Below are 27,167 nucleotides of genomic sequence, written 5' to 3'. Positions count from 1 at the left end.
AATAAAGTGTAACTTACAGCAAATATTTCATTATTGTTTCCATCATTTCAACAACATTCGAAAAAATATCCATATCCATATTCATATTCATTTACTTCACTCGAAAAAATACTACAGCGTGTGTCAAATAAAGATATAAACATCATAAGTTATTCTCTGTGAGAACCAATCCAAGCCTCTTCTTCATCTTGAAATCCACTAATTTATATAAATGGTTTTGAACGTGCTTACAACCATGATGCAATCGATGTAATGGTTGAAAATCAATTACCATTTGAATAGAATACTCACTTCTGAATATGAAATTTTGTTGGTAGGTTCACATTGTTTATATGAAAATCTTTTTTTATGAGGAATTATTTGATTTCTTTCATTCACAGCTACTTGACACGGCTTGATAACTTTTCACGTAAAATACCGATGGTTTCGATTCTTCTATGGCACCTCCAGATCCATAAGAAAAAGTTTTAATAGGAGGAAGAATCTAGTAAAGAAAACCTTGGTGGAATGCTCCAGGGATGAATCATTCTAAAAAATCATTCGGGACTTCAATACTGCCAGATCTGAAAAGTTAAAATAGATGTGAAAAGTTAAAATATATTACACTTCCTGACTTGCTTCTTTGCAGGGTACCTATTGCCAGAACCAGCAACCACCTACCCTTTCGATGACTAGATGCAGATGAAAAGGCAATTTTTTACTATCTCTCTTCCTGTACCTCTAGTCGTTTCTGTATTCTTTATGAAAGTTGTAGATGATAAAATTCTATACAACTTTTGTCTGAAGCTATTTTTTATACCCTGAACCGTTTCCGAGCTTGAGGGTGATAAGAGCGAGGAGCTTAGCCACACACGGTTAAGACCAAGGTTAAGGTAGAAATCCAGTCTAATGTACATTCATCGCCAAATATCTCAAAAAAGTTCAAACGTATAAAAAATTGCTTCGGTCAAAATTCGTAGAAACATTATGCTCCACAACTTTTATAATGAATGCAAAATCAATTTGAAACCCAGGAGAGGAGATATTTCAAAAAAACTGATTTTTGTTAGCTTTATGGCCAATTTTTATTGTTTCGGCTGGCTGAAACTGTCAGATTATATTTTTGCCATTATTCTTGAATCATTAGCTTCAAATCAAGAAAAAATGTCACCGCGGTCTAGAATGTACATACACATGACTGTTTTTGCAACTTTGGCGCCCTGCCACACATTTTCGTCAAGATTAAATTGTCAGATTAAGAGAATATATACTTTTCAACTTGTAATTAACGACATAAATCTCAATCTGACACGTTCGAGTATGTACAAAGATGGTTTTGTTTTACTATTCTGACAGGCTGTCCCAGACAATTTCTCCTATATACAGAGCTAATTTTTGGTAAAGGTATTCTGCAGGGTCCAAAGTATCTACCCGTATATTAATCTGACACGCTTGAGTAACTCCCGAATTTCCCTCTTGGACTCCCCAACTATTGTACATTGTTGGGTATCTTTCTCGTGCTTATAGCCCTGCTTTAGCAAAACTGACTACTTCCCCATAAGTTATTATTGGTCTCACAATCATGATGTACATCCTTCGGATTTAAGCATATGGATGCATACTGCTATCTTCTGAGAGTTAGGAAATTTAAATGGGTTGGTTCCCGTTTCTCTGGCTCATCTGATGTGATTTGCACAACCAACGATCTTTTGATCTGGACTGTACACAAAACAACACAACAAAACTCATTCACAAAACTCCCCCGAATCAGTATTCAATCAAATTCCTTTGTCGTGTGCTCGAAAAATCAGTCAACACGTCTACTCGCTTCGACGTCTCGCACTGAACTGTTATTGCGGTCATAATTGTCTTTTCTGAGCTGTATTTCCCATTTTTTCTTTGTCTTCGCTCCTCTCCTACATAAAATTATCAACACCTTAGTGATTTAGATAGGTAGTGAATAGTGGGCTTTGTCAAGGAAGGTTAATCCTATAGGGAAATAGGCCTGAGTAGGATTAAAGGAGTAAATAACTTAGTATATACGGATACGTATCAGAAGAACTCTTAGGCATTTGCTTAGGGACTACTTGGTCCCTTTTTTGTGCAGAGTAGAGCACTTAACAATTTTCTCTCTTCTTGCAGCCTCAAGGTAAGCATCATCTTCCAGGTGTACTGATACGCTGACCAGGAGAATCATATTTTTCTCAGTTTGTCGTACCTTTCACTTCAAGGCACCAAAGATAGACTCACTCGGTACAGAGAACGTCTGAACTAGGACCTTAAATTCTGTTTGGGCCTGCATGATGGCCGTGCAAGATTGAGAAGAAGTGAAAGAAAAGATCCTCGATTTTCTTGGAGAGGCATGAGCGCAACTCTTTCGGAATTATGTTATGGGGGGCTATAAATTATGGATGATCTTTGGTATTCATCAGAGTGCGTTAGATCCAGGATGAGTCGGTGGAGCCACAAATTCTGCCTTATAATCGGACGCTATCCAACCACTTCTCCAAGATTTAATCTACCACATGTAGCCCTAATTACGTTGACTCATTTCGAAGAAAATACAGTCGATTTGTCACCCTGGCCTACTACCCTAGATCTCCCATTCTGTCACCAATAGTTCTGAGGGTATGGAACATTATTGGTTGAAGATTACTCTCATCCTCCAAGGACTCTAGAGGACTCGACCATTTTATTAGAAGTATGCCCGAACGTCTTTCTGAGTGTATAAGATTTCGCACATGTCCAACCCATTATTACTTTCTTTTTTTACGGTTGGATTTTTCTCGAATTTTGATTGAATATGTACCTAACCCTTGGACATATGTATGTCCACTGAGTGATCTGTTCTCTATTTCACTTAGTATGCTAATCGGTAAACAGTGAACCCATCCGGTCTTCTCTTGTTCCATTCTGGGTAAAGGTGAAGCAGTGTTGATCCTCATATTCTTGTGGCGGTTCGTGTGCATTGTGCACGCTCATGTGAAATACTCATTATGCTAACTCGTCGATGATTTGAATAAAATTAAGTCTAGTACATCAGCGAGTGCCTCGAAGTGGGATTTTATTTATAAGCTAATATTGTAAACGTCGAACTCATGCGATAATTTTCGATCCGGTAGCATCTTTTCAAATTAGACTTTCAGAAAATAATGATATATTAATACCCGTGAGTGCTACTAGTATGTAAAATAGCTTTATAATCTATATGGAGCGATGTATATTATTTAGCCCGCGGCTATAATTTCTGCCCACCATCTACAGAGAGCGTTGTTACCGTGAAATGGACGGATTGTTTTCATCGCGTGGTACTGGAGGCTTTTCATTATTGTTCAGGTACAAAGAATGAAGGGAATATTTGAATTTGTCGCTAATGGTACACGGTTTTTTTTTGGAAGACGGTCATCTTTTATTGTTTCCATAGTTTCATCGCAATAAGTAAGAGTCTGTTTTTTTTTAAAGTGCATTTTTACCCATTTGTTCTTCAAATAATAGCATCTTATCTAACCTGAATGATGAGCAACATGTGAAGTGACATAGAGACATAGATTGTGCCTTCCCTTTCTATCTATGCATGATATTTTGTCCAAAAAAGTGACAGAAAGAAACTGAACATCGGGCATGCTAGTTTTTTTTCTAGAATTGATTGATCCGCACTCTCCTCTATGTGAACACAGGAGACAGGTAATGCCCGACGATCATTTCTCTCTTTCTATAAAATAGCCAATTTCATGCTGGCATTGCTCAGTCCATGTCTCCATGTCTATGATTATGTGCACCTATTAATTACACTAACTTATGGGATATATGTCGATTAACTTATTGATATTTAGGAGTGCCTTTCATAAAGAAAATAAAATTGAAAATTGTCAGTTTCATTTATTCCTAATAATACAGGGTGTATGTGAAGGTGAGGGCTTTTTTCAACAGAAGGTAGAACTGGTCAAAGTGACCTATACAAAATTTTCAAAATGACAAATTTGAAAAAAAAAATTGAAAATGATTACTAATACGACCCTAGACCTTTTGTTAGCTGAATTAACCCAAAGCAGTGGGAAAAAACTGATTCGACCATGTGGTTTCATTTAGGATATTGGCTCGTTCGATATTTACGTGGTAATGAAAATGGAATGCCGAATTGTTGTCACTATTTTTTAGTAACTCACACGATTTTATGAAATGGCTCATTTCGATACCAACTGACAGAAGAGAATTAGGCACAAGTGTAAAAAATAGAATAATACATACTTCAAAATCTCACAAATAAAATTCGTCCAAATTATTCACGAATTTTTTCACAATGGGCATCACAATTTTCTTGTTCGAACATTCCAACAATCGTCGTAAAAATGGGATGAAATGAGGAAACATATGTTGATGCTTTGTTTCGTATTTGCGATGCCGGAGTCACCTTCCACAGTCCCGTACTTGAAATTCAATGAAAATTGTCGAACTTCTTAAGGTTGTATCTCAGCCATCTTGGATATTTTATATAGACAATTTTGGTTGAACGACTTATTCCGATGAGTTTTACCTTTGAAAACACTCTGTATAGAGCTTTTATACATCAGATCCACTCCAACCTTGGAACATAGATACAAGGAATGGAAAATAAACATTTGTTGTTGTCCAAAGACTCGAGTGGGATAGTTGCTTAGTGTCGCCAATCACAATTGAGATAGTTGAATCTGACATCATTGTCACGTCAATTTTCCGTACAAAAAGGAAGGAGCTATATAAATTTATTTATTATATTTTACGCCACTTCCTTAGTGTCGCGCTAGGCAGAGAAGCATGTCAATGTCCATTCCATGTATTTATGTTCTAAGATTCCAACAAGCCCGCCTAATGTGATAATATACAATTTTTTTATACAGAGGGAGTGAAAAATATCACACAAAACTTATATCTTCGAACTAAAAACAGAAAAAAATTCAGTAATATGAATTATTCAACCTCGACACGTATTTCGCTATCAGTGTAAGATATTCAAGTGGGTGGAGGTAAACATCGGCATTGTAGGCAGAAATGCTCGAGCAGAACATGCTCGATGATAAGGTAAACTGGATGAGTGACTTGAACCATTTCAACCTTTTAATGAAGAAATAAAGAAAAGGCTGTCAAAAAACTCATAAATAACTCAATGATCTTCAGCAACAAGAGATCTGTGTATTTTGGTACAAAAAATCTGGGCTTCCATTCGAAAAAACTCGAGATAGTATATCTTGTTTTCATTTAGAACACTTATTGAAAATTATATGCTACTCTCAATTCAACGATGTCATTGGATTCCACCTACACGTCATATACTCACCAATCACCTTTCGAGCTATCCCTCATTTCAATTTCATCCAAAAATTCAAACATCATTCCAGATCCTTCAGCGTCAGCAATCATGAATCGCGAACACACAGAAAACCATTCAAATTGCTTTACGTACCTCAAATAAGAGCATGCTCCGAGCAGAAAAGCTTACGTGAAGTGTGTCTTTAATAATATAGTTTCAGTGTTTCAGGAATAGAGGTACGCATCAGCGGTGGCAGCGGACAAGATGGCGCATCGCTGAAGGCAAATACTCACATGTTCAACGAATACGGTCATTATAAGCATGCCATGCAGTCTCATCTCCCCCGTTGCCCTCACTCAACCACACGCATGTTGCAAATTTTCATTATTAAGGATGCTGCAGATGCCGATTTGGTGATGCAGATTCGGCCTCCCCTGCTTCAGACTGCGCGAAGCCACTTTATTTCAATAATAATTTATTAAGAAAATGACTACCCACTGAAACTTCTTCAGAAACAGCTATGCACCAAGATATTCGAAAAAAAAAATTATTTTCCAGATTTTAATGAAAGTTTTCGAGCTGGATTCCCCTGATAATGACCCTCCAGACAGCCTGATGATAATCAGTGACCAGAGAATATCAACACAGTTTGCTCTCCAAATATATATGTATGTAGAAGGTATGAGAATTCAAGGAATTTTCACTTCAATTTGGAAAATTTCTGAAGGATTCTACAGATTTATTCAATACATTTCAGGAAAGTACCCTTTGAATCAATCCATAGTCATACTAATATTTTCTTATTTTGCGAAACCTAATGTGTACTGAAATCTAAAAGTGAATGAAAGATTTCTGCTCCAATGGTGACGTATTACTTAGTTAATTGACTGAACCGAATTCAAATTACTTTCTCTGATAGCTGATGTATCATTATCAAAACCTTCACTTTGAAATTTAAAATATTTCAACCTGAAATAATTATCAGAATAAAAAGAAACCAGATTGAGGTTTGAGGTATACTTAGGAATATATGAACTTCGACACAGATGCCTTATACCACGTCCAAATGGAAGCTCGAACTGCAGCGAAATCAGATTCAGGTTAGAGACCAGTGTGGTACTTCCGACGCCAGGAAATGTTTGCCGGAGAATGAATCATTCCAGTCTAGTCCATATCAAAATAAGACTCCTTTGTTAACTCGTCTCGACCTGATGGCGAGCCACCGATAACAAACCGTTGGAAAGCGTTCGGATAGATTTGGCTATGTCGTGCACACATACCTTAAAACGTATAAGAATCACTATCCTTTTCTCTGTGCGTTCGTTGAAGTTTTGTTGTGGACAAAACGTGACAGAGCAGATCCACAGGGCGCACACAAAGTCTGCAATGGAAGACGACACACACACTGCAGGTAGCCCAATCAAGAGATGCAGGAATTCGCTTTATCGACAGATAGTTATCACATGTTCACCATAATGGAAAATATGAATCAATATGATGAAATAACACAACAAAATAATAAGAAATGTAATATGATGTCGAAATGAACTTCAACAAAAGTCGAAAACGTAAAAGTCTAAAAAATGTAGCAATTGACAATTTTGACCAGTTTTTCGACTGCTTTATGAATTCTTAAGTTGTGTCGTGTTCATCCTCCAACTTTTTATTTGATGTAATTTGTTACATTTTTATTGGGTTGATTTGTTATCCTGATTTTCTACTTCCTATTTTTCATTATTATTTTATTTTTCTTCAATCTTTTTCTCTTCTCTTCATCTTTTATTTATGTGATTTTGCTGCATATTTCGAAAGAAATAAGCTTCTTAACTGGAGTAGGCTTATGCCTATTGATTGAAATTTTAGGTTTTTCTTCAAAGTTGTTGCGGTAGAATGAAAAATGCCAATTCGATAAAAGACTTTTATTTACAATTTTTACATATATGCATATGAAATACATAAAAAAATATTATTTCAATAATATATAATTTATAAAATTCAAATAACAATAAAATAAGATATAAATTAAACTTAACTAAGATCACTTACAACTTTTGTAAAAGAAATTTTGTGATGAACGCCTGTTCGTATTCATCCCTTACGAGTACCGGACGGTTTACCTGGAACAAAGATCGAAATTGTAGGGAACATTAATCAGAAATTCAGATCGGACATAATGTCAAAACAGCGATTATAATTTCATAGAATTAACGCTGACCGTCAACATGTGAGATAGGATATGAACCAATCTGATCGAAATCGTTACCAATTCATACACGTAATATCTATTAACTTCGGTAATTTCACCTCTTTGACTGACTGGTCCCATAATATAGTGATAGTGATTTAGGCATTCACTCAACGTATACGTCGTTGAGGCTTCTGGGGGCACCTTGTAATTTGTATTCGGTTCGAAATTAAAATTCTGAAGTAGCCAAAATACTGGAAGAGTAAATTTCGACAGGGGCGGAATCAGGAAGCTTCGTAGCTTCAAGCTGAGTGTACTTATACCTAAATATGAACCTTCAAAAATCAAGCAATCTTAAATAAAGTTGCTAAACGTGTACGTTTTCGTACAACATTGATGGTTAGTAAACCCCTTTTTTCACGAGAACCTTACTCTGTTTTCATACATTTGGATTTCGAAAAGTGCGACATGTAGAAGAAAATATTATAATTGCCAGTTTTCACTAAAAATTATGAATAATTGCCAGTTTTCACAAAAAAATATGAATAATTGCCAGTTTTAACTGAAAATTATAAATAATTGTCATTTCCAACTGACAATTTGGCTAGTTCAAACTGACAATTGCCAGTTGACCCTGACAATTATACATAATTTAGTTAAAACTGGCAATTGTGTTCAGTTGTTATGTTTGTGTTTATTCTAATTTTTTTCACGACATTGTTACTGGGAACTACAGCATTATCTATTATTAAATCTAGGTAAATGTTATTTAATTTAAAAATTTTGCGCCATCCCAAACGATTGGGTTGGTTTCATTGAATAATTATAATTCAGAATCTGAAAAAAATAGTCTTCATATTTTCAGGGTAGGTTAGGCCTGTGAATAAGCCCAATAGATTAGTTGATAGGCCATTTCTGGTCGAAGATTTAGGAGATACAGGTGGCAATATTAGCTAAAACAGCTATCCAATTAAAATTAGGACACAGGAAGTTGTGAAGAACAAAAAGAAATTTCGAAATTCGTAAGAAACCTCATAATAGAATAATATTCACGTCTTTATCAGTTATGCAAACAATGAAGGATAATGGGAATAGGACAGCCTTTCAAAAACAACTTTTTAATTAAGCGACGTTTCGTCTGTATATTCAGACTTCTTCACAGCTAAAAAATATGATAAATCAAAAAACAATAAAGGACGTCAAACACACAAGAGATACTCAACCAAAATTAATCGTTGTATGCTAAACAAATCATCGAATTTACAGGTATGAGTGAAATTTCAGTCAAATATAAAACATGATTAACAAATCGCAGAAAACATCAAACTTGAAAATAATGGAATACAAGAGAAGAAATGAAACTACTGACATTTTAAACATAGGAATAATACTCAACCACAATGAAAACATACGTGGTGAACTACGATACACAAAATACACATGTTTATGTTATTCTATCTGTAAATTGGTCTCTATGAATTTTATACAGATTTAAAAAGTTGCTATAAACCACACTCAAATTTCTTGTATCCGTTCTATCATTAACTGAGAAATTAATATTATTAAAAATCATTTCGCTAATGCATCTTTTAGAGTAATTATCCTCATAATCCAACACCTTTACATTTTCGAAATCAAACGCATGTAATCCATCAAAATGATGTTTGGCCAAAGCTGTTTTTTCAATATCATTACAATGTTTCGTCTGGCAATCGCATTTATGTTGTCTAATTGTCTAATGTGTTGAGTGTGGATTATAGCAACCTTTAAAATCTGTATAAAATTCAGAGACCATTTTACAGATAGATAAGCATAAACAAGTGTATTTTGTGTATTGTAGTTCATCCCCTATGTTTTCATTGTGGTTGGGTATTATTCCTATGTTTAAAATGTCAGTTGTTTTATGTCTACTTCTGTATTTCGTTATTTTCCAGTTTGATGTTTTCTGCGATTTGTTAATCATGTTTTATATTTGAAATTCGATGATTTGTTTAGCGTACAACGATTAATTTTGAGTGAGTCTCCCTTGTGTGTTTGACGTCCCTTATTGTTTTTTGATTTATCATATTTTTTAGCTGTGAAGAAGTCTGAAGTCGCTTGATTGAAAAGTTGTTTTTGAAAGGCTGTCCCATTCCCATTATCCTTCATTGTTTTCAAACCTCATAATGTTATTTTAAAGCCAAGGGATTAATATTGATAGGATCTGCACTTTTAGAAATAGTGAGTAAAAGATTTTTCTGCCAGTTAAGCTGCTTTGGCTGAGTACATTACTTGGATGAATGATGGCCGTGGTTTTTCCTTGATATTTCTGATAGAATTCGTATATTACCTATGTGAGCCACGTACAGATCATTCGAACATTATTTTCTCTTTCAAAACGCTCAGATGTGTGTACAAAATCTAAAATACCTTGTTTCAAAAGTATTAAAATCAAAGCAAGATTGATTTTACAGCAATATAACTCTTATTGAACATATTTTATGAAGGTTTGTGTTCGATTTCTGCGAGAATATCTCGTCCTACCCTGTTCACACCGATGGGCCCATAGTGCGACGGCAAGGCCAGATAATATCCCGTCCAGGGAAAAGCGGGTAGGGTATAATTACCCGCGGACAGTAGTTCGATAGCGAGCCATAATCACAGGCCTGAGCCCCGCTGGCTGTACCCGCTCTTTGCTACCGTTCTCGAGATGCTGGAAAGACGTTTGGATTACCGGGAGTCGATTAATAGCCCCAAGGCTCAGGGCACTTTCTGCGCCGACCAAGAAAATATTGAACGATGAAGGTGGATATCCTCGGAGGAGGGAGAGGGAGGAAAATGGTTTATTGAGAGTCTACCAAGTATAAGGTGATTTTCGTGACATTTTATTTGAGAATGATGAACCCGAAGGCGATCTTAATGAGTCGGAGCTTGCAGAAAAATTGCAAGTTATGAATATGCTTGCATTTTTCGATTGAGAAAGAGGAAAAGATGTCACATTGACATTTTTGAGAGAAGACTCTAGTGGTGTATAAGAATGATGAATTTTTTCCTTCGAACATAACTGAACGTCCTAATGACGTTCAGAAACTCCGAAAGTTTCGGATCTCTAACTGCTCTTGTTCTTCGATGAAGAGTAAAATGAACTTAATCGATTATTCCAAATTTTGGAAAAAAAAATGAGAGGTTTATAGGATTGGTGAAAAATGAAGTAAATTTTTCATCTCAATCTTTAACCATGATGTAATTCTGACACAATTATCAAACAATTTTTATCGAAAACCTCTCTTTTTCTATGAAATAGTAAAATTGTCAAATTTCAAAAAAGGTAATTCATAGTTGAAGAAATGAAAACCATGTTTTCTTTTGCTCAAGAACAGAAGCGAGCGACATGTGACTTTATGGGCAAACACAACTGGAACAGAAGATTCCAATTCATCTTCAGAACACGATTGAAACAATCACATATCAAGTTTTATACAAACCACATTTTCCACAGATAACATCACCAATAGGTAGAAATATCATGAAAGATTACGATAGAAAACTCATGAATATCTTCGTATGATAAAAAGCGTTTAGAACCTACCAAGAGGTTTTTTCAATAATTTGAAGCAGATTCAACACTTTTCGTCTACGGTCTTAGGTCAAGAAATTTTATTGACTCAATGAATTAAATAATGTTTAATCTTATCTCATCATTAATTAACTACCCAGATGATAGTTGTTGTTTGCGAATAAGATCACATGTGGGGGCTTAACCCTTGTTCAGACTAGGGTACTAGTTTAGTCAAGTAGCCAGTAGTTTAGTAGCCAAAACCAAAGAGTAACAACGAGTTTTCAATCTTTGCTACAACACCCGCTACTGTCATAATCCTAAATTCTTGGCGTTTGCACTCTAAATTACTCACTACTCGACTAAACTATTAGCCTAATCTGAACATGGCTTTAGGGGGTAAGCTTTTGATTTTGGCGAAAGAAAACATGGTTTATTATTATTTGACTATGAAGATAGATTTTATAGAAGAAAGAAAAAGGTTTTTCACGATTCATATCTAACGATGAAGCTCAATTTTTTTTAGGACGGTCCCCAAAACATACAAAATTAGGAAAAATTCACGAAAATATTTTTTTTATTTTCACATATTTGGAAATTACTCTAAAAACAAGCGTGTCAGAGATCTAAAAGCTTCATGAATTTATAACATCAGAGGTACCTTCAGATCCTATCAATATCGTTCAAATATCTTCAATCTATCAATGTAAAATTCACCATGCTTAAAGGGCCTTTAGTGAAATATGAATTCCGATCATTCAGTTGCCAAAATTATTTCCCTTATTGTCTTCTTCATTTTCCTCTTTGAAATATTAGTTTTTGTCATCAGAATTTTTTTATATCAATTTATCATATGATTTGTTTTGTTGAACACGCATTAATATGACATTTGGGATTAATGTATGTTATATTTATATTTATATTTATATTCTTCACTTTGTTCCTGTTTTCATATTATATTTATACACATTCTCAATAATCGATTTTGCCTTAGAGTTAGTAAATAGTATTACCCATTATTTTACTTGTAATTGAGATTTTGGATTTTTTTGATGGTCTCATTGTTGATTTGAAGCCTTTTCAATATATTACTGTTCTATTTATAAATTTTCTTTGAGAACTAACAAGCTTTCAAGCAAATAATTCTGAAGAAAGGGTCTGATATGCTTTGAAACATTAGATTTATTCATATTGTTGCAATATTAGATATTTGTCGGCCAATATTTCAAAGTTGCTTCTAAAGACCGTTTGCAGCAGCCGAGAATTCTCTAGAAAATTTAGGTACTCGAGATTTCATGCGCCGTGAATTCTTTACCGCCGTTACATACGCACTTTCGGTAGAATTCTCTGTTCAGTGGCATATAATATAATCTCTGCCGTTTTCTTACCAAAATTTGATGGAGAATTCTCGGCTGTTACAAACGGGCTTGTCACAAAAGTGTGATTCAGATATTAGGACCGAAAACCGATAATATATTGCAAAAAATGATTGGAAGAACAGAGGAATAACTGTATAAAATCCAGAAAAGATCAAAAGATTAATACAATAGATTGGAAAACCATTTAAATATTCGCACTTCAGCCACTCCGAATCAAAACAGCAAAAAATTCTTTGAAATATTCCAGCTTTCATTCCCCCAAATTATAAATGGAGTATATTTTCTGACCCTAGTGACCTTGAACCTACAACCACCTCATAATAGTCGAAATGTAACTCACTGATCCAGGAAAGCATTTGTATTTGTAGTTGTGTTTAAGTTACGTATAACGTATCTTTTCTAATTTTAATTCAATTTCAAAAAAATTTGTGGATTCAGTACCGATATCAATATTTTCCTCGATTTCGTTCAGATGTTATTGTCAAGTTCAGAATTGTTTGAAAGTGTTCGAATACAACAATATACCTAATATGTTTGATTTTTTCCCTTAAGTTTTGAAGAGAACAGTTCTCTTAAATGTGAAGAATCCTCTAAAATGATATACATAAGAGATATTATCAGTACTTTAGGCTCATTATAATTATGATTATAGTATATGAAAACTCTGTAGTAACTAGTGGTAATTGAAATCGATCAATTTTTCTCGGTCCTGATTGAGCAATTCTCTGGACGCTTATGAACAAATAACTTCCCGATTACTCTTATCTTCTAAACTAATATTATCACTTATTTCGATAAAAAACACCCTTATCTTGAAACGACTACCGTTTTTCGATCGAATGAACTAATGGAATTTAGATCATAGAAGCAATCTCAATTAACTCCACCAATAAATTGCTGCACATATATCATAACCCATAAATTCCAGCGAATATCGAACAAATACTTATTTAATGATGTGAAATTTAATTAAAAGAGAAACAAAAGGGTGGGGCTAGTTCTGACATCAAAGGAGCCGCTCTGATAATACTCGATGCAGTGGCAGACTTGTAGATTCCGCTTCATTTGGGCCTCTCTCAGTCAATGGGAAATTTATATCCGATAGATTACACACTGATGCAGGTTACTATATATCCCCTGAGTTCTTTATTCGTTAACATAAAGTACCCACGTATCGGTGATTCTCTTTTTAACATTGCCAAAAGAACAACGTGAGCGATAAATTGAAAATGAATCATCTCGATATGTATTTCGTTAGTGGTCCATGAGGATCATAAATATAGATATATTTTGCAAATCAAAAATGTTTTTTAATTGTAGGCTGTTTTTGATTTCCGTCCTCTTTTATTATCTAGTGAAAATATATACAATGATGTTTTTCAAGCACTCTACAGGGTGAGTTTTTGACTCGTACAAATATTTCAACAGTAGATTCTTGAGATAAAATAAACACTCTTTCCTTTTAACGTTTTTTCCTAATTGGCTCGGTTTAAAAGACACAGGCTGTTGAAAAACAATTAAAAAATGTTTTTTTAGTTCTATCTCACAAACCCAAGTCTTGAAACTATGTTGGACGCTAGCTATTGAATATTTGAACATTTTGTAAAATAAAACTATTCGTCATATTTTCTCGTATATTGAACCGTTTTCGAGTAATTTGACGTCAAAACATAAAAAGTATTTATATGAAATTTGAAAAATTGGGTGCTTCGGCTCAATAAAACTCTGTTTAAAAGAAGAATAATTTAGGAAAAAGTGTTTCTCTTGACCTTAAGAATCTACTATTAAAGTATCTGAACTAGTCAACGATGAGGTTGAAGAAGTGATCTTTCATATCCGGACTCGACAAATATATTCCTAGAAATTATTTCCAAGAAATTCAGTACTGTGTTGTCTATGTTCTGTTATCTACGTTACTCAGTTATTCTGTTTGTTTTCAAACTTCTGGAGTATTTGCTAAGTTAAAACGAAAACGTCTAGAAAGGATAATTGAATATAAAACATAATTCTTGTCTTATTTATAGTGTTATAATTATAATTGAAATCTTACCGGTATGGAGGAAGAGATGATTCTTCAAATTCGTGTGTTTGGAGAATCCCCTCGAACAGATGTGACATTTGAAGGGCCATGATCCTGAATGGACGTACATGTGAGATCTGAGATCACCAGGAGTTGGGAATGATTTGCTGCATAGGTTACATTTGTGGGGTTTATCCTGAAATGAAAAGATTCTCGTTTAAGTTTTTCAAATAAATATACATCCTTTTGAAATAAGCATACAAATTCCTGTCAATCATCCATATTTTTCTTTAAATGTTAAAATACATATTATTTAAAATTAAGAATATACTTTTTCAACCTTTTAAGATGACTTATTCGATATAGCATTAACTGCGTCTTAAACCCATCTGACTGAGTATAAGGGAGACCGGCCACCGAATGCGAAGTTGTGCGAAGCTGAGTGTTTTCAATGCTAAATGGCGAGCTGCGTCACTCCATTCGTAGCTTGTCAATAATATTAGCATCGAAAACGCTCAGCTTCGCACAACTTCGCATTCGGTGGCCGGTCACCCTAAGCCTCGGTTAAGAGGGGTCCACATCGTTTTAGTGGCCAATTCAAAAAGAGAAAATGAATATATTTAGTCAGAAACTACTAATTTATATGGGGTTTTCATTATAATTCAATTCAATCAGTTCGTCATCTTGGAAAGCCAGAAATTTTCTTATTCGTCAAACTGAAAAAAAAAATAAAAAACTTTTTTTCATTGAAGAACCAATATTTATTCATGTTATTAACTTTCCGAGGTGCAATTATTTCTTCTATGAATTTCCACATGAAAAAATTTTTCGAAAACTCTCGCCGTTGGCTACAATTCGTATCCTGCTGATACGATCCAGCACTTAAACATTCGTTAAGTGCTGCCATATTTTCGACGAAAGTGGAAATTATTGTAATATTCATAACTTCTACTTCAAGTATTCTGGCAACACCCCACATCATGGTAGTCTTTCCCCCTTTACGCCTTATACGGATGGCGAGAAAGTCCTCTCAAGCATTTAGTATTCTCAATTTTATTTGTTATAGGTATGAACTATTATCACCCGCTTATAAAGATTACTTATGGTGAGATCCATGGAAATCCATGATTTTTGGAAATTCATATGGATGAACGGCATGTTTGTCTCATTTATTTTGTTTGGGATGTTTTCACATCACACTCAAAAAGCGTCAATTGATTATACTCATTGTTTATTAATATATTTATCATACATCTAGGTAAACATGGTGAGTCTTTGACTGGTACAAATATTTTTAACAGTAGATTCTTGAGGTAAAAAAAAACACTTTCTTCTTTTACCATTTTTTCCGAATCGGCTCGGTTTAAAAGATACAGGCTGTTGGAAAATCATGAAAATTTAATTTATAGTTATCTCACAAACGGTTTTATCGGATGAAATGAATTTCAGAATATAATTTTTCATTTATTTGATGAATCTTTTCCGAACACAAGATATCATCCACGTCTTTGAGTTTTCTCATTATGATCATTACGCGCCATAAAAATAACAGACATTTAAAGAACCCAACTCTTGAAACTAAGTTGGACGCTATTTAATGAATATTTGAACGTTTTGTGGAATAAAAGTATTATTCATATTTTCTCGTATAATACGCCGTTTTCGAGTAATTTGAAAAATAAAAACAGGGTGATATTCGGAAAATTGGGTACTTTGGCTGAATGCAATGTTTAAAACATCCACAGATGCGTAGTACATTTAGCTTGTTTTTCTGAAGGGAATTGGAAAAAATAGTGTAATATAATCTTTTGACCGCAAGAATCTACTGTTAAAATATTTGTACTAGTCGAAAATTCATCCTTTATAAATGTACCTATTTGATAAGCATTAGGTAACGTTATATTGAATGAAATGTTCTTTCGAAATATTATAAATCTGATGTCTCTCGCACACTTATATGCTATGTGATTGGGAGTAAATATTCGATGTATTATTAAAATAATCTTAATGCATTTTGATTGAGAAAGGTGTAAAGATGTCATATCAACATTTTTTAAACAAGTAAAAAATTAGTATTATATTGAATGAAATATTCTTTCTGATTCCCATTCATCTGAAGTCTCTCGTACACCTAAATCCTGTATCATATTGAGAGTAAATGTTCCGTGTATCATTAATGAATTCCTAATTGAATTATGAATAATTCGTTCGGACGGAATCAAGAAATCGGATTTTAATTTTCGTCAGATAAGATCCACCAAATAGTAACATCGAATCTAAACTTCGAATATACTTAATCCTCCGGCCAGTTAACATGAGAAATGGACGCGATAAGCGAGATCAAAGCACTCAGGCATCTCTCCATCCATCTCGGTACTCGAAGGAAATTAATGAGCCCGATAAAATCATATCTCATTTTTAGTTTTGACGTTAATACAAATAGAAATTCGTTCGGCCTTCCTTTTTTTATTGCATTTCTTTTCTCGGATGGCGGCAGGGTAGCGGAGAGTCAAACACCTGCCCGATGCGCTCAGGAGAGGAGCGGTCGGATGTAATAAGCATCACGAAGGAGCACCAGTGGCGTAGTACGCATAAAAGGGTTACATAAAAAGTTTGAATTTTTCCTCGAAATACGGTTTGAAACCGAAATCCTAATTCTTTGTATATTCGAAACTTCGCAATTTCCAGTAAATCCTATATTGTTAAGGAGTGGCAGACACTTTATAAAAATCCATAATAAATACCATCAAATGATTTTTCCTGTTAGTATTTTTTTTGGAAAACTATATATATATTTCGCTTCAACAGTGAAATCTCCAAGTGAATCAACACATATGGAACTGTGGGTAATAGTTATTCACGTATTTTGAGCATTGACGAAGGTGTTGAATAGTTGCGAGGTGCAGAATGTACGAAAATGATCCTGTTTTGGATTTTTTTCTTAAGAAACATGAAGATATAACACAGTAACACACCAATTGTTGCCTGCAAGTTTGCGGAACATTATTGAAAGTATATTCAATATGAATTTGATGAAAAAACGAAGGATAACGATTGTAAATAAGGAAATGTCGTTTGTCATAACGCCGATGCCACAACTATAATATCAATTAATATTACAAAAATGCAGAAAGCGAGTGAAAAAGAGATAAGATAAGGTTTCAGGAAGTGCTATTTAGAATTCAGGTGCGCTCATTCGAATAGTAGGTAACCCTGATATTCTAATATCTTCAATATATCAGAGGGTAGCGAACATATTCAATGTAAGTAAATTTATATGTTTCATCTGAATCTAAACGACTTATATTTCAGCTGAATGTTTCCACAATCTGAGATCCAAACAAGTGGTGGATCTTGAGAATTTTATTTTAGGGTGAACGCATGCGAAAAGTTACTATAGGATTTTCGAAGAATGTAGAATAAGTGCCAGAAAATTAATTTTTCCATTTTTCATTTGACTTGTTCTATACATAGTAAATGTCTTAAGGGATCAATAAATATATAATTATTATTATTTTATCAAAGTATCAAAAATAAACAGCCAATAATATGAGCCAGTTGTCCTGTTAACTATTAATTCATGTGAAATTTTTGTTTAAAGGTGAAGTTCCTCTTGCCTTCAAACTTCCTTCAATTACTTTGACTTCCATTGACGCAAGATGATTTTTGTTGAAGAATTTAACATTCTTGTAATTATTCGTTAATTCATTCGAGAGATACCCATTCCCTTCCACTGCATCTGATGCATTCCATCTTCGGGTTGATTTTTTTAAAATCTACAACTGAAGTAACGTCTTAAACCTTTAGCCAAAGTAGATAACCAACATTAACTCTCCTGAAGCTACTGCATATTAGATATGTGTCAATAATTCAATTTTCTTCCATAGCAAAAATAAATATATTTAAAAACTGATCTCTTGTATTTTCCATGCAAATAACTAGATTTGGTATGCCTTCAAACAGTTTGTGAAAACGTCAATTATGTTCGTCTCATATTTTCAAGTTCATATTTTCCGAAGTGATTCGACATTGTGATAAAATACGTAATTACTGAGACTTTTACGTAGAACGGACAACATAGCGCTTATTTAAAACCCAAAAATGTTTTGACAACCTTATATTTTCTTAGTATACTGAGTGGAAGTGTGAAATATCCATGTCCAACCGAGTGCTAAAATAAAAGTGAATGGAAAGTGAAGGAAATAGTTTCGAATGTACCATGGTAAACAGGCACTGCTCAGTCATCTGTTCTCCAGTCTCGTACTTGAAATTTAATGGAATCTCATTTAACTTGAAGGGAGGATAACTCCGTCATTTTAAATATTTTAGCTAGACAATTGTTATGTTCAATAAAACTTGTTCCTGTGTGGGGACACCTTGAAACATTAAAGAAGCTGCCAACCCAGTACATGAAATCTCTAGATATTTCTTAGATATGTGGAAAGTTAAATCCTATTTTTTCGAAATGCTTCGAAAACTGTTAAATTTCAGAATCCAACTACTCATCAAGTCTCCGCTAAAGGAAGAATAGCACCGTCTCTCCCGTAGCATCAAATCTCAAATGTTCTGTAACAAATTTAATTGAAGATGGAAAAAGTCGAATCTTTTTCGGAACGATGTACTATATTAAATTTCATGCTGGTTTTTATTCATTCAACGATTGAAAATTATCCAATTATTTCGAAAATAACCGTGGATGCTATTCTCGACAAATTAGGTGTGAAATTTGATTGTAGTTGAAGAAGCAGAAGGTATAAAAATTAGTTATGGTTTATTGATGTTTGAGATATAACTACAGGTAAATTATTAAACATAAGGGGAGAGTCATTTATAAATCAGCTTCCTGCTCTTATTAGCAAATGATTTCAATAACAGAACGACCTCAGTGATGATTGCAATATGTCAGGAACGTTATTAATTGACAACATCGAAATAACATCAATTTGTTCGAAGATAATTTGGGATGCATTCAACTCTTCAGTTTCAGATGCAGCAACACAAGATGGAGATCTATGAGAGTAATGAAGAGATTTCTATCTCTCCGTTTTGGCCAGTCATTTGCCTCCTACAGCTTCTGACGAACGGGTTGACAGTTATTCAGGCCACTGTATTCATTAACATTGACATATCGAGTAGCTCTCGGCCGGTAAGACTGCTTTATCTGATATTTTCTATTCAGTTGGGCCGAAACGTATGGATCGGCTCCATAATATATACACGTCAGTCAATGGAAGCTACAGCGTTTCGGGTCTGCAAGGAACGTACCAGATTTTATCTTGATCGAGTACTGTATTAAAGTCATATAGCAATTAAGCGGATCGATATTGAGCGAGACTCTGATGGTGGATACAGACAGATTTATGATTTGGTACGAAAAGTAATCGTCATAATGTATAGGAATTCGAGAAAAACTTGGACGTAGTGATGCCCAGTTTTCGAGAATGTGTTGTTTCCTATCTTACGAGGATATTTTGAAAAATTCTTAGCCTAATATAGAACCAAACAAAATTTCAATATCATAATATTTCATTACTCAACATATTCTCCTCTTACTTTATTACAACGTCTCTAGACCTTTCAAAAAAAATGTTTCTTCTTGCTCTGCTAACCAGACCTACACAGCTTTTATTATCTCCTCGTTGAAAGAAAATTTACGACCTTTTAAACTTTTTTTTCAGTTGAGAAACGAGATGATAGTCGGATGTAGCCAAATCTGGTGAATAAGGAAGGTGTTGTAGTAATTCAAACCCTAAATCACGAATTTTTTGCATGGCAACATGAGATTTGTGTGCAGGGGCGTTGTCCTGCAAAAACAAAACAGGATAGCTTTCCGCGTATTTTCTCTTTATCTTTTTTCCATAGATTGGTCAGTTATGTCGAAAAGTAATCTCCGGTTATTGTTCTACCCTTCCTTATCCAAAAAATCAATCATGATTACTCCATGACAATCCCAAAAAACTGAAGCAAGAACTTTTCCAGCAGATTTTTGGACACGAAACTTCTTAGGTTTTGGAAAACCAGAGTGTCGCCATTCCATCTATTGTTGCTTTGTTTCTAGATCGTAGAAATGTACCCAAGTCTCATCCATTGTAACAATTCGGTTTAAGAACTCTACATCGTTTTCAAATCGAGCACAGATCGAACGCGTTGCTATATGATGAACGCGTTCGTATGAAATATTCATTGCTTCAGATATCCGTTTTAGCCCAAATCGACGGTCTGATAAAATCATGTCATGAACTACCTACTTAACCCTTTTAAATACAGGTAGGTACTTGATGATGGCTCGATACTCCAATTTTTCGATTTTCACAATTTCGGTGAACCTCTTCTTTCTTTCAATTTATTGCGTAACTCTGGTTTACTTTTTTGATCTCAAACTACAGGGTGGGCTTTTTAAAACGAAACAGACGAGATAACGGGCGGAATAAATTTATTTCGAAAAACTGCTCGGACACGTCGATTTTTGTTTCGAGGGGGACCACTTTTAAACACAAATTCACAACTATATCGCTTCAACCCTTAGTGTTAGAACACCAACTCCAAAATTTTGAATAGGAAAGATAGGGTGAGTGATACCTCACTTAAAAGGCCTTTTTATGCTGAATTCAGCGTATTAATTTTTTTCTCATTCAATTCATTCGTTTTCGAGATATTCTATTTCGAATTTAGTACAGTACCAGTCATTCCGCTAACCATGCTATGTGAAATCATCAATTATTTGACTAATTCATTCTGTGGTTACCATGGTAACCGTTGATTGTTAACATTAGACAACGAAATAATTTTTATTGGTTCTTACTTTCTTCAACAATTAAGGTGAAAATGGTTTATTCTTTGCCAGAAATAATTGAAATTTTTTCTTTATTTTTCATTGTTGATGAGACAAATGAATATTATTTTGATGTCTAGGGTATGGGAGTTATGGAGTTTCATCAAATCTACAAAATAAATGAATAAATGAAGCTTGCTTGACGACAATACTATAGTTGTTTCAAATTCAGATGTCAATATTTCAAGAATCAATGAATCAAATGAAGAAAAAACTAACATGCTGAACTCGGGATGAGAAGACTTTCAAAATGAGGTGAAATTTACCCCATCTTCCTTATTGAAAATTTAGGGGTTGTTGTTCTAACACTAAGGGTTGAAGCGATGTAGTTGTGAATTTGACCTTAAATGTTGTCCCCCTCGAAACAGAAATCGACGTGTCCGAGCATTTTTTCGAAATAAATTTATTACGCCCGTTATCGCGTCTGTTTTGTTTTAAAAAGCCACCCTGTATATTATAACGTACCTACATTAAATTTTCATCAGTTTTTGCATTAAAATTTGTTGTTTTTAGATATGTCGTGATATCCAACAACGTTTTTGTCAGAAATATTTTCTTTTCCACTAGGCGATCCCATTTAAGTTTGGTTCTGTGCAAGTGGAAAATCATAATTCATCGAGTGACCGTGAAGTCTTGAATGTTTTCCATCGGCAGCAGTCATAACTGGAAAATCTATGAATAATATTTCCCTGATCGTATAACTTCGCGTAGAAATATCTATACACATAAATCTTTGTCACTCATAAACCTCAATGAATTAATTAACAAGCATGTTATATATAATCGAAAGTCAGACGCAGGTGTTACACAAGTACTCTTTACCTGTTCAACCAAGAAAAGTTCAGATTCGTTGACATTGGCTACGAATAAATAATTTCCGGTTTATTAAAATCGATTAATCTGTCACAATGGAATCGGTTTTTATTGGAATCGAATTGTGGAGACCATATTTCTCAATATTATTGTGAAGGCAGTTTGACTTTTCCGCTGCAACAGGTTGGTGCAGTTTTTTCGATTCCATTAATCACAAACGCGATACTATTCTCTTTGTAATGAATGAATATTAGACTTAATGGGTGTATTATTAGAATCAGATTTCAGGGACAACGAGAGCAAATGCCAGACAAAAATTTGAACGCAATTAGCTAAAGATTAGAGAGATAAAATTATTGTACACTGTAAATTGAGGCCAATTTAGAATTGAATGAACATTCAGTCGAATGACGATAGAACAATCATCAGAAGAGTTATTTTATTCATCCCACTGTGTGATCCAATATTTAATACTTCTTTATTACGAGCAAGTTTTATTTGCTGTCTCTAGACGTCACTTGACTGATGTTACTTATTTTTCGTGAGCTGCACCTGGTAAAATCAAGTTTGAAATATTGTTTTAAACTGTAAGAACACAAATTCAGGCAGGAAAAGTTCTTGATAAAATTAATTCAACAAAGTACACTTTATTTTTGCCCATTTCGGAGCACTATATGAAATTTTATTGGAATAAACTAAGCAGCAAATAAAGTGGGTCTCTCAGAAATGAAGAAAAAATGCTTTTTCTTTTAACTTCAATTTGAACGCCTACGCATAGAATTAATTTCATTCGTAGCTCCCTTCAAATTGTAGTTCAACAAAAATCATATGTACGTTACTGCTTTTGATCAATGTAATGACACAGTATTCCTTGATGGAGTCTATACTTACTCTCTGATATTGTTTTGCAAAAAAGACGATTTTCAGGAGAAAAAAGAAATTTACATAAACTAGCGTTATTTCCAGAGCAAGGCAATGTATCGAAAAAATGATGAAAATGTCGCTAAGTAATGACCTAACAATCCACCAAAGAGTGAGGTAAATTCTTAACCGCAAAAAATGAAAATTTTTCGCTTCCTCGTATTCACACCCTGTACAAAAGGAAGAGCTTGAAAAAATTACCCTTGGTCAGTTGCGTAAGAAGAATTGTGCTTTGTACAAGTGGCGAAAAATTCTACATCGGCGAAGAAATGCCGAAGTTAAAGCTAGAATTTCAAAAAGGAAAGTTATTTCATAAAATAGCAATACTTCCATAGCAACGTATTGTATCCCAAAAGTGGCAAAACCATTCCGAAGTATTGAGCTATCAATCTACCCAGCATAAAAAACTTTGTGAAGCCCTCTACCATTACCAAATTCTTCTCCAAAAGAAGAATATTTTTGGCTGCCTTTCATTCACACCCTGTACAACAAGCTGAGATTGAAAAAATTTACTCTGTGAAAGTGGTATATAGACGAAGGTTAAGGCTTTGTATCTCGAGGTGTAAATCCAACATACCAAAGTGATATCGAAGTTATAGCTTGTCAAACTTGGGAAATTTTTAAGGTGTCTCACTTCATTTGCTGCTTATTTTATATCACTTTTATATAACACTTTCTGTTTCTTATAAACAAATTCCCTGGATTCCATGTGTTGATCTCAACGCCAAGATTAGTAAATGAATCTGTATGAAACGCAAAGAACCATGAATTCTCGTTCCATTTTTCCCACACAACACTCTGCATGGAAGATCCCCTGATAAATGTTTAACATGCCAGGACCTTACCGTGCGGTAAATTAATTCATTCGAATTACATCTTAGTTAATTTGGGCCACTGAGTCAGTAACGCTCAGCTAACATTCGTGAGAACTCCTTCAAGACGTTGTGGTTCGCTGGCTTCCAGACCTTATTGTTGGGGCATATATGTCATTAGGATAACCTTGTGGGGCACCCTTTAACCTTTCATACCCCGTGGTCACGGTCGGACTATTCAGACTTCTCGGAGAATATGGGAATCTAGCGATATGGGTGATTGATCTGAGTAGGTACTGATATTTTTAGGCAGACAAAAAACTGAGTAAAAAATTTGAGAAAATTTTTCACATAAAAGAAGGTATTGACTTATGCTTTAGGTCTGAAACTGAACGGTTCGTTCATCGCATCATCAAATGCGATATTCTGGAAGAAGAAAGAATATATATTTAAAAACTCGTTCTGCTATTGTGTGAAAACTTTTGCAGAGTTTGCGTCTATTGTGTGGTCTTGTGATCAGCTAATGACTCCTCTAAAAATTTATAAATTTTTGCGTTTTAATGCCTATGAACATGGAATTAATAGAAATGAAATGAAATATCAAATACTGCTTCACAATGTAAATCTAATGCTCGCCTTGGAATCAAATAGACAAATGCATGATCTGACTTGACTACTTTTCAAAGCAGTGGATAGTGCTGTATTTTCATCAGAACGTTAATATCGTGTTGAAGTCAAAATTCTGACAAGAAAATTGAGACATACACATGTAGTTTCTATAATCGAATAACTTGTGCAGAAATCATATCATCAAATGTTATGCTTGACTTTTCCAACTGGAGCTTTTGTCAGTCCAACAAAAAAGTAAATGTACCTACTTGAATTTGTTCGAGTAATAAAAAAATTTTTAGTTCCTGCATTAATCTGATGCCACGGGTTTAAAATTTCGTTAAATATCTCTCGAGTGTTTTCTGCTTTATTTTTCTTATTTTAATCATTCTTTATCATTTTATTCTATTTTTTTTTGTAGTTGGAAATGATCTTTTTAACATGCTGTATTACTTACGACTACTATGATAGTTATCAACAAATATATAAACTTAAGGAATTACATCACTGTTAAAAATTAGAGTAAAATTATAAGAAGTTGATGAGATACTTGTGTTTACATTTCAGATGAATATTTAGTATGGTCATTGAGTATTGAACTCAATGGTATGGTTGAAGTTTTTCAATAAAATATTATATGTATAATATGAAGAATAGTTTTCACTTGTTATGGCCAAAAATATTTCAACAGTAGATTCTTGAAGTCAAAAGAAACACTTTTTTGCTATACCATTTTTCCGACTCGGCCCTGACAAAAAGATATAGGCATTTCAAATTTTCATAATGAACTGTGCCACCCTTAGAAAAACAAAATTATGTATCTTCAGAATAATTAGCTAAATCTGTGACACTTCACATCTGTCAACCTTTTAAGCAGAATTGTATTCAGCCGAAGTACAACATTTTCCAAATTTCACAAATAAGTACTTTATAATTTTCGAACATAAATTACTTAAAAACGGCTTATTATACAAGAAAATATGAAGAATAATTTTATTTTACAAAACGTTCAAATATTCATTGAATAGCGTCCAACTAAGTCTCAAGAGTTGGGTTCTTTGAATTTTTGGTATTTTAATGGTACGTGATGGTCATAATGAGAAAACTGGAAGATGTGGGTGACATCTTGTGTTCGAAAAAGATTCATCAAATAAATGAAAAACTATATTCCGAAATTCATTTATTTCAATAGAACCGTTTGTGAGATAGAACTAAAAATAATTTTTTTGTATGGTTTTTCAACAGCCTTCATCTTTTAAACCGAGCTGATTTGGAAAAAATTGTAGAGGATAAAATATTTCTTTTGACCTCAAGAATCTGCTGTCATAATATTTGTACGAGTCAAAATTCACGCTGTATAAATCCATCAAATCAATCACATCAAATGGTGACTTCTGTTTTTATTTTGCTATTATTTTATTGATAGCTTTAATAATGACTGATTTGATGAGTTGTCCTAATTTAAGCTGAAAGACGACTAGAAATAATCAAAATAAATCAAAGTTATATTGACATAACGTGAAATATTAGCTCCTGGTTAAGGCTACATCCAAAATATCTTCAACCAGTTCTGCTCTGTAGAGCAGACTCGTAACCTTTTCGTCTCAGTACTTGAACAGACGATCAATCTGCCACGTCCGTATTATTCAGCATAAAGATCTTTACGCAATCCACCGCCAATACCATCGACAATAAATTGATGCTATCATCAACGTAATTTAGAATAGGAAGCTTGGATGGCCTTAAATTACGACTAATCACATTATATAGCGTGGTCTAACATATGGTTCAGTTCTTCATAGATCAAGATCGCGAGTTCCGCAGATGATTGCTTCTTGAGTTATTTACCTAAGGGGGTCTTTGAGATGTTGCTTGCAGCATTTCGTTATTTCGTGAAATGACTGCCTCCCAACCGGTAGTTTTCAAGATAAGGTTCATCTAAGATCGTTCTGCTTCGAATATCAGGAGTAATTCCAATACAACAATGTCTCTGAAGGTTGCCCGCACGAGTTCATTAACATGACGTGTGGAAACATGCGATTTTTTTATTAACAGATGAATATTTTCCAGCAGATTTATTAGAAATTTTTTTCACAAAACCGTATTGTCGGTGATAGAATGAGATCCTACACAACGTAAATACGAGGATGTATTGATATCTAGTTAGCCTAGACCAATTCCATGCATAAAAAAAATATTGAAAAGAACATTGAATGGTATGAAGAATTGAGGATCTATCAAACAATTCAATAAAATTAATATACACTTCGTGAGGATCAATGGGATCAAATGTAAACTACGAGGATGTATTGATATCTATAGTTAGCCTAGACCAGTTTCATGCATAAACAAATATTGCGTTACCATAGCAACGAACAATAACTCATCAGAAGTGTCAGTGTGAAGTTTGAGGTCAAAAAAGTAAACCAGAGTTACGCAATAAATTAAAGAAAAGAAGATGTCCACCGAAATTGTGAAAATCAAAAAATTGCAGTATCGAGCCATCATCAAGTACCTGTATTTAAAAGGTTAAGAGGTAAGCAGATTTACGAAGATATGCTTAATACCTTTGGTTATCAATGTCCTTCGTATGCGAACGTGAAAAATTGGACTGCAAGCTTCAAAAGGGGTAAATTTCCCATTGAAGATGATGACCGATAGGAGAGGCCAGTTTCTGTGTCAGTTCTCGAAAATATCGATGCATTTCATGACATGATTTTATCAGACCGTCGAATTGGGCTAAAACGGATATCTGAAGCACTCAATATTTCTTACGAACGCGTTCATCTATAGTT

At 34.1% G+C, this 27,167-nt stretch overlaps 1 protein-coding gene across 1 annotated transcript in view; it reads right to left on the bottom strand.

Annotated features, from left to right (window-relative positions):
- Positions 1–7,170: 7,170 nt before the first annotated feature.
- The window catches only part of LOC123314360 (zinc finger protein 358-like), a 134,786-nt gene continuing 114,789 nt past the window's right edge, over positions 7,171–27,167 (bottom strand). The window contains exons 5-6 of the mRNA XM_044899612.1: positions 14,416–14,581; positions 7,171–7,383 (exon numbers count right to left, since the gene is read on the bottom strand). Coding sequence (XP_044755547.1) covers positions 7,355–7,383; positions 14,416–14,581 — 195 coding nt within the window. The 3' untranslated portion in view covers positions 7,171–7,354. The remainder of the gene's footprint in view (positions 7,384–14,415; positions 14,582–27,167) is intronic.

This window comes from Coccinella septempunctata, chromosome 5 (assembly GCF_907165205.1).
Source record: "Coccinella septempunctata chromosome 5, icCocSept1.1, whole genome shotgun sequence".
Lineage (NCBI taxonomy): Eukaryota > Metazoa > Arthropoda > Insecta > Coleoptera > Coccinellidae > Coccinella > Coccinella septempunctata.
The sequence above is the reverse complement of the archived record's forward strand: the minus strand, read 5'-3'. Positions and strand labels throughout refer to the sequence as shown.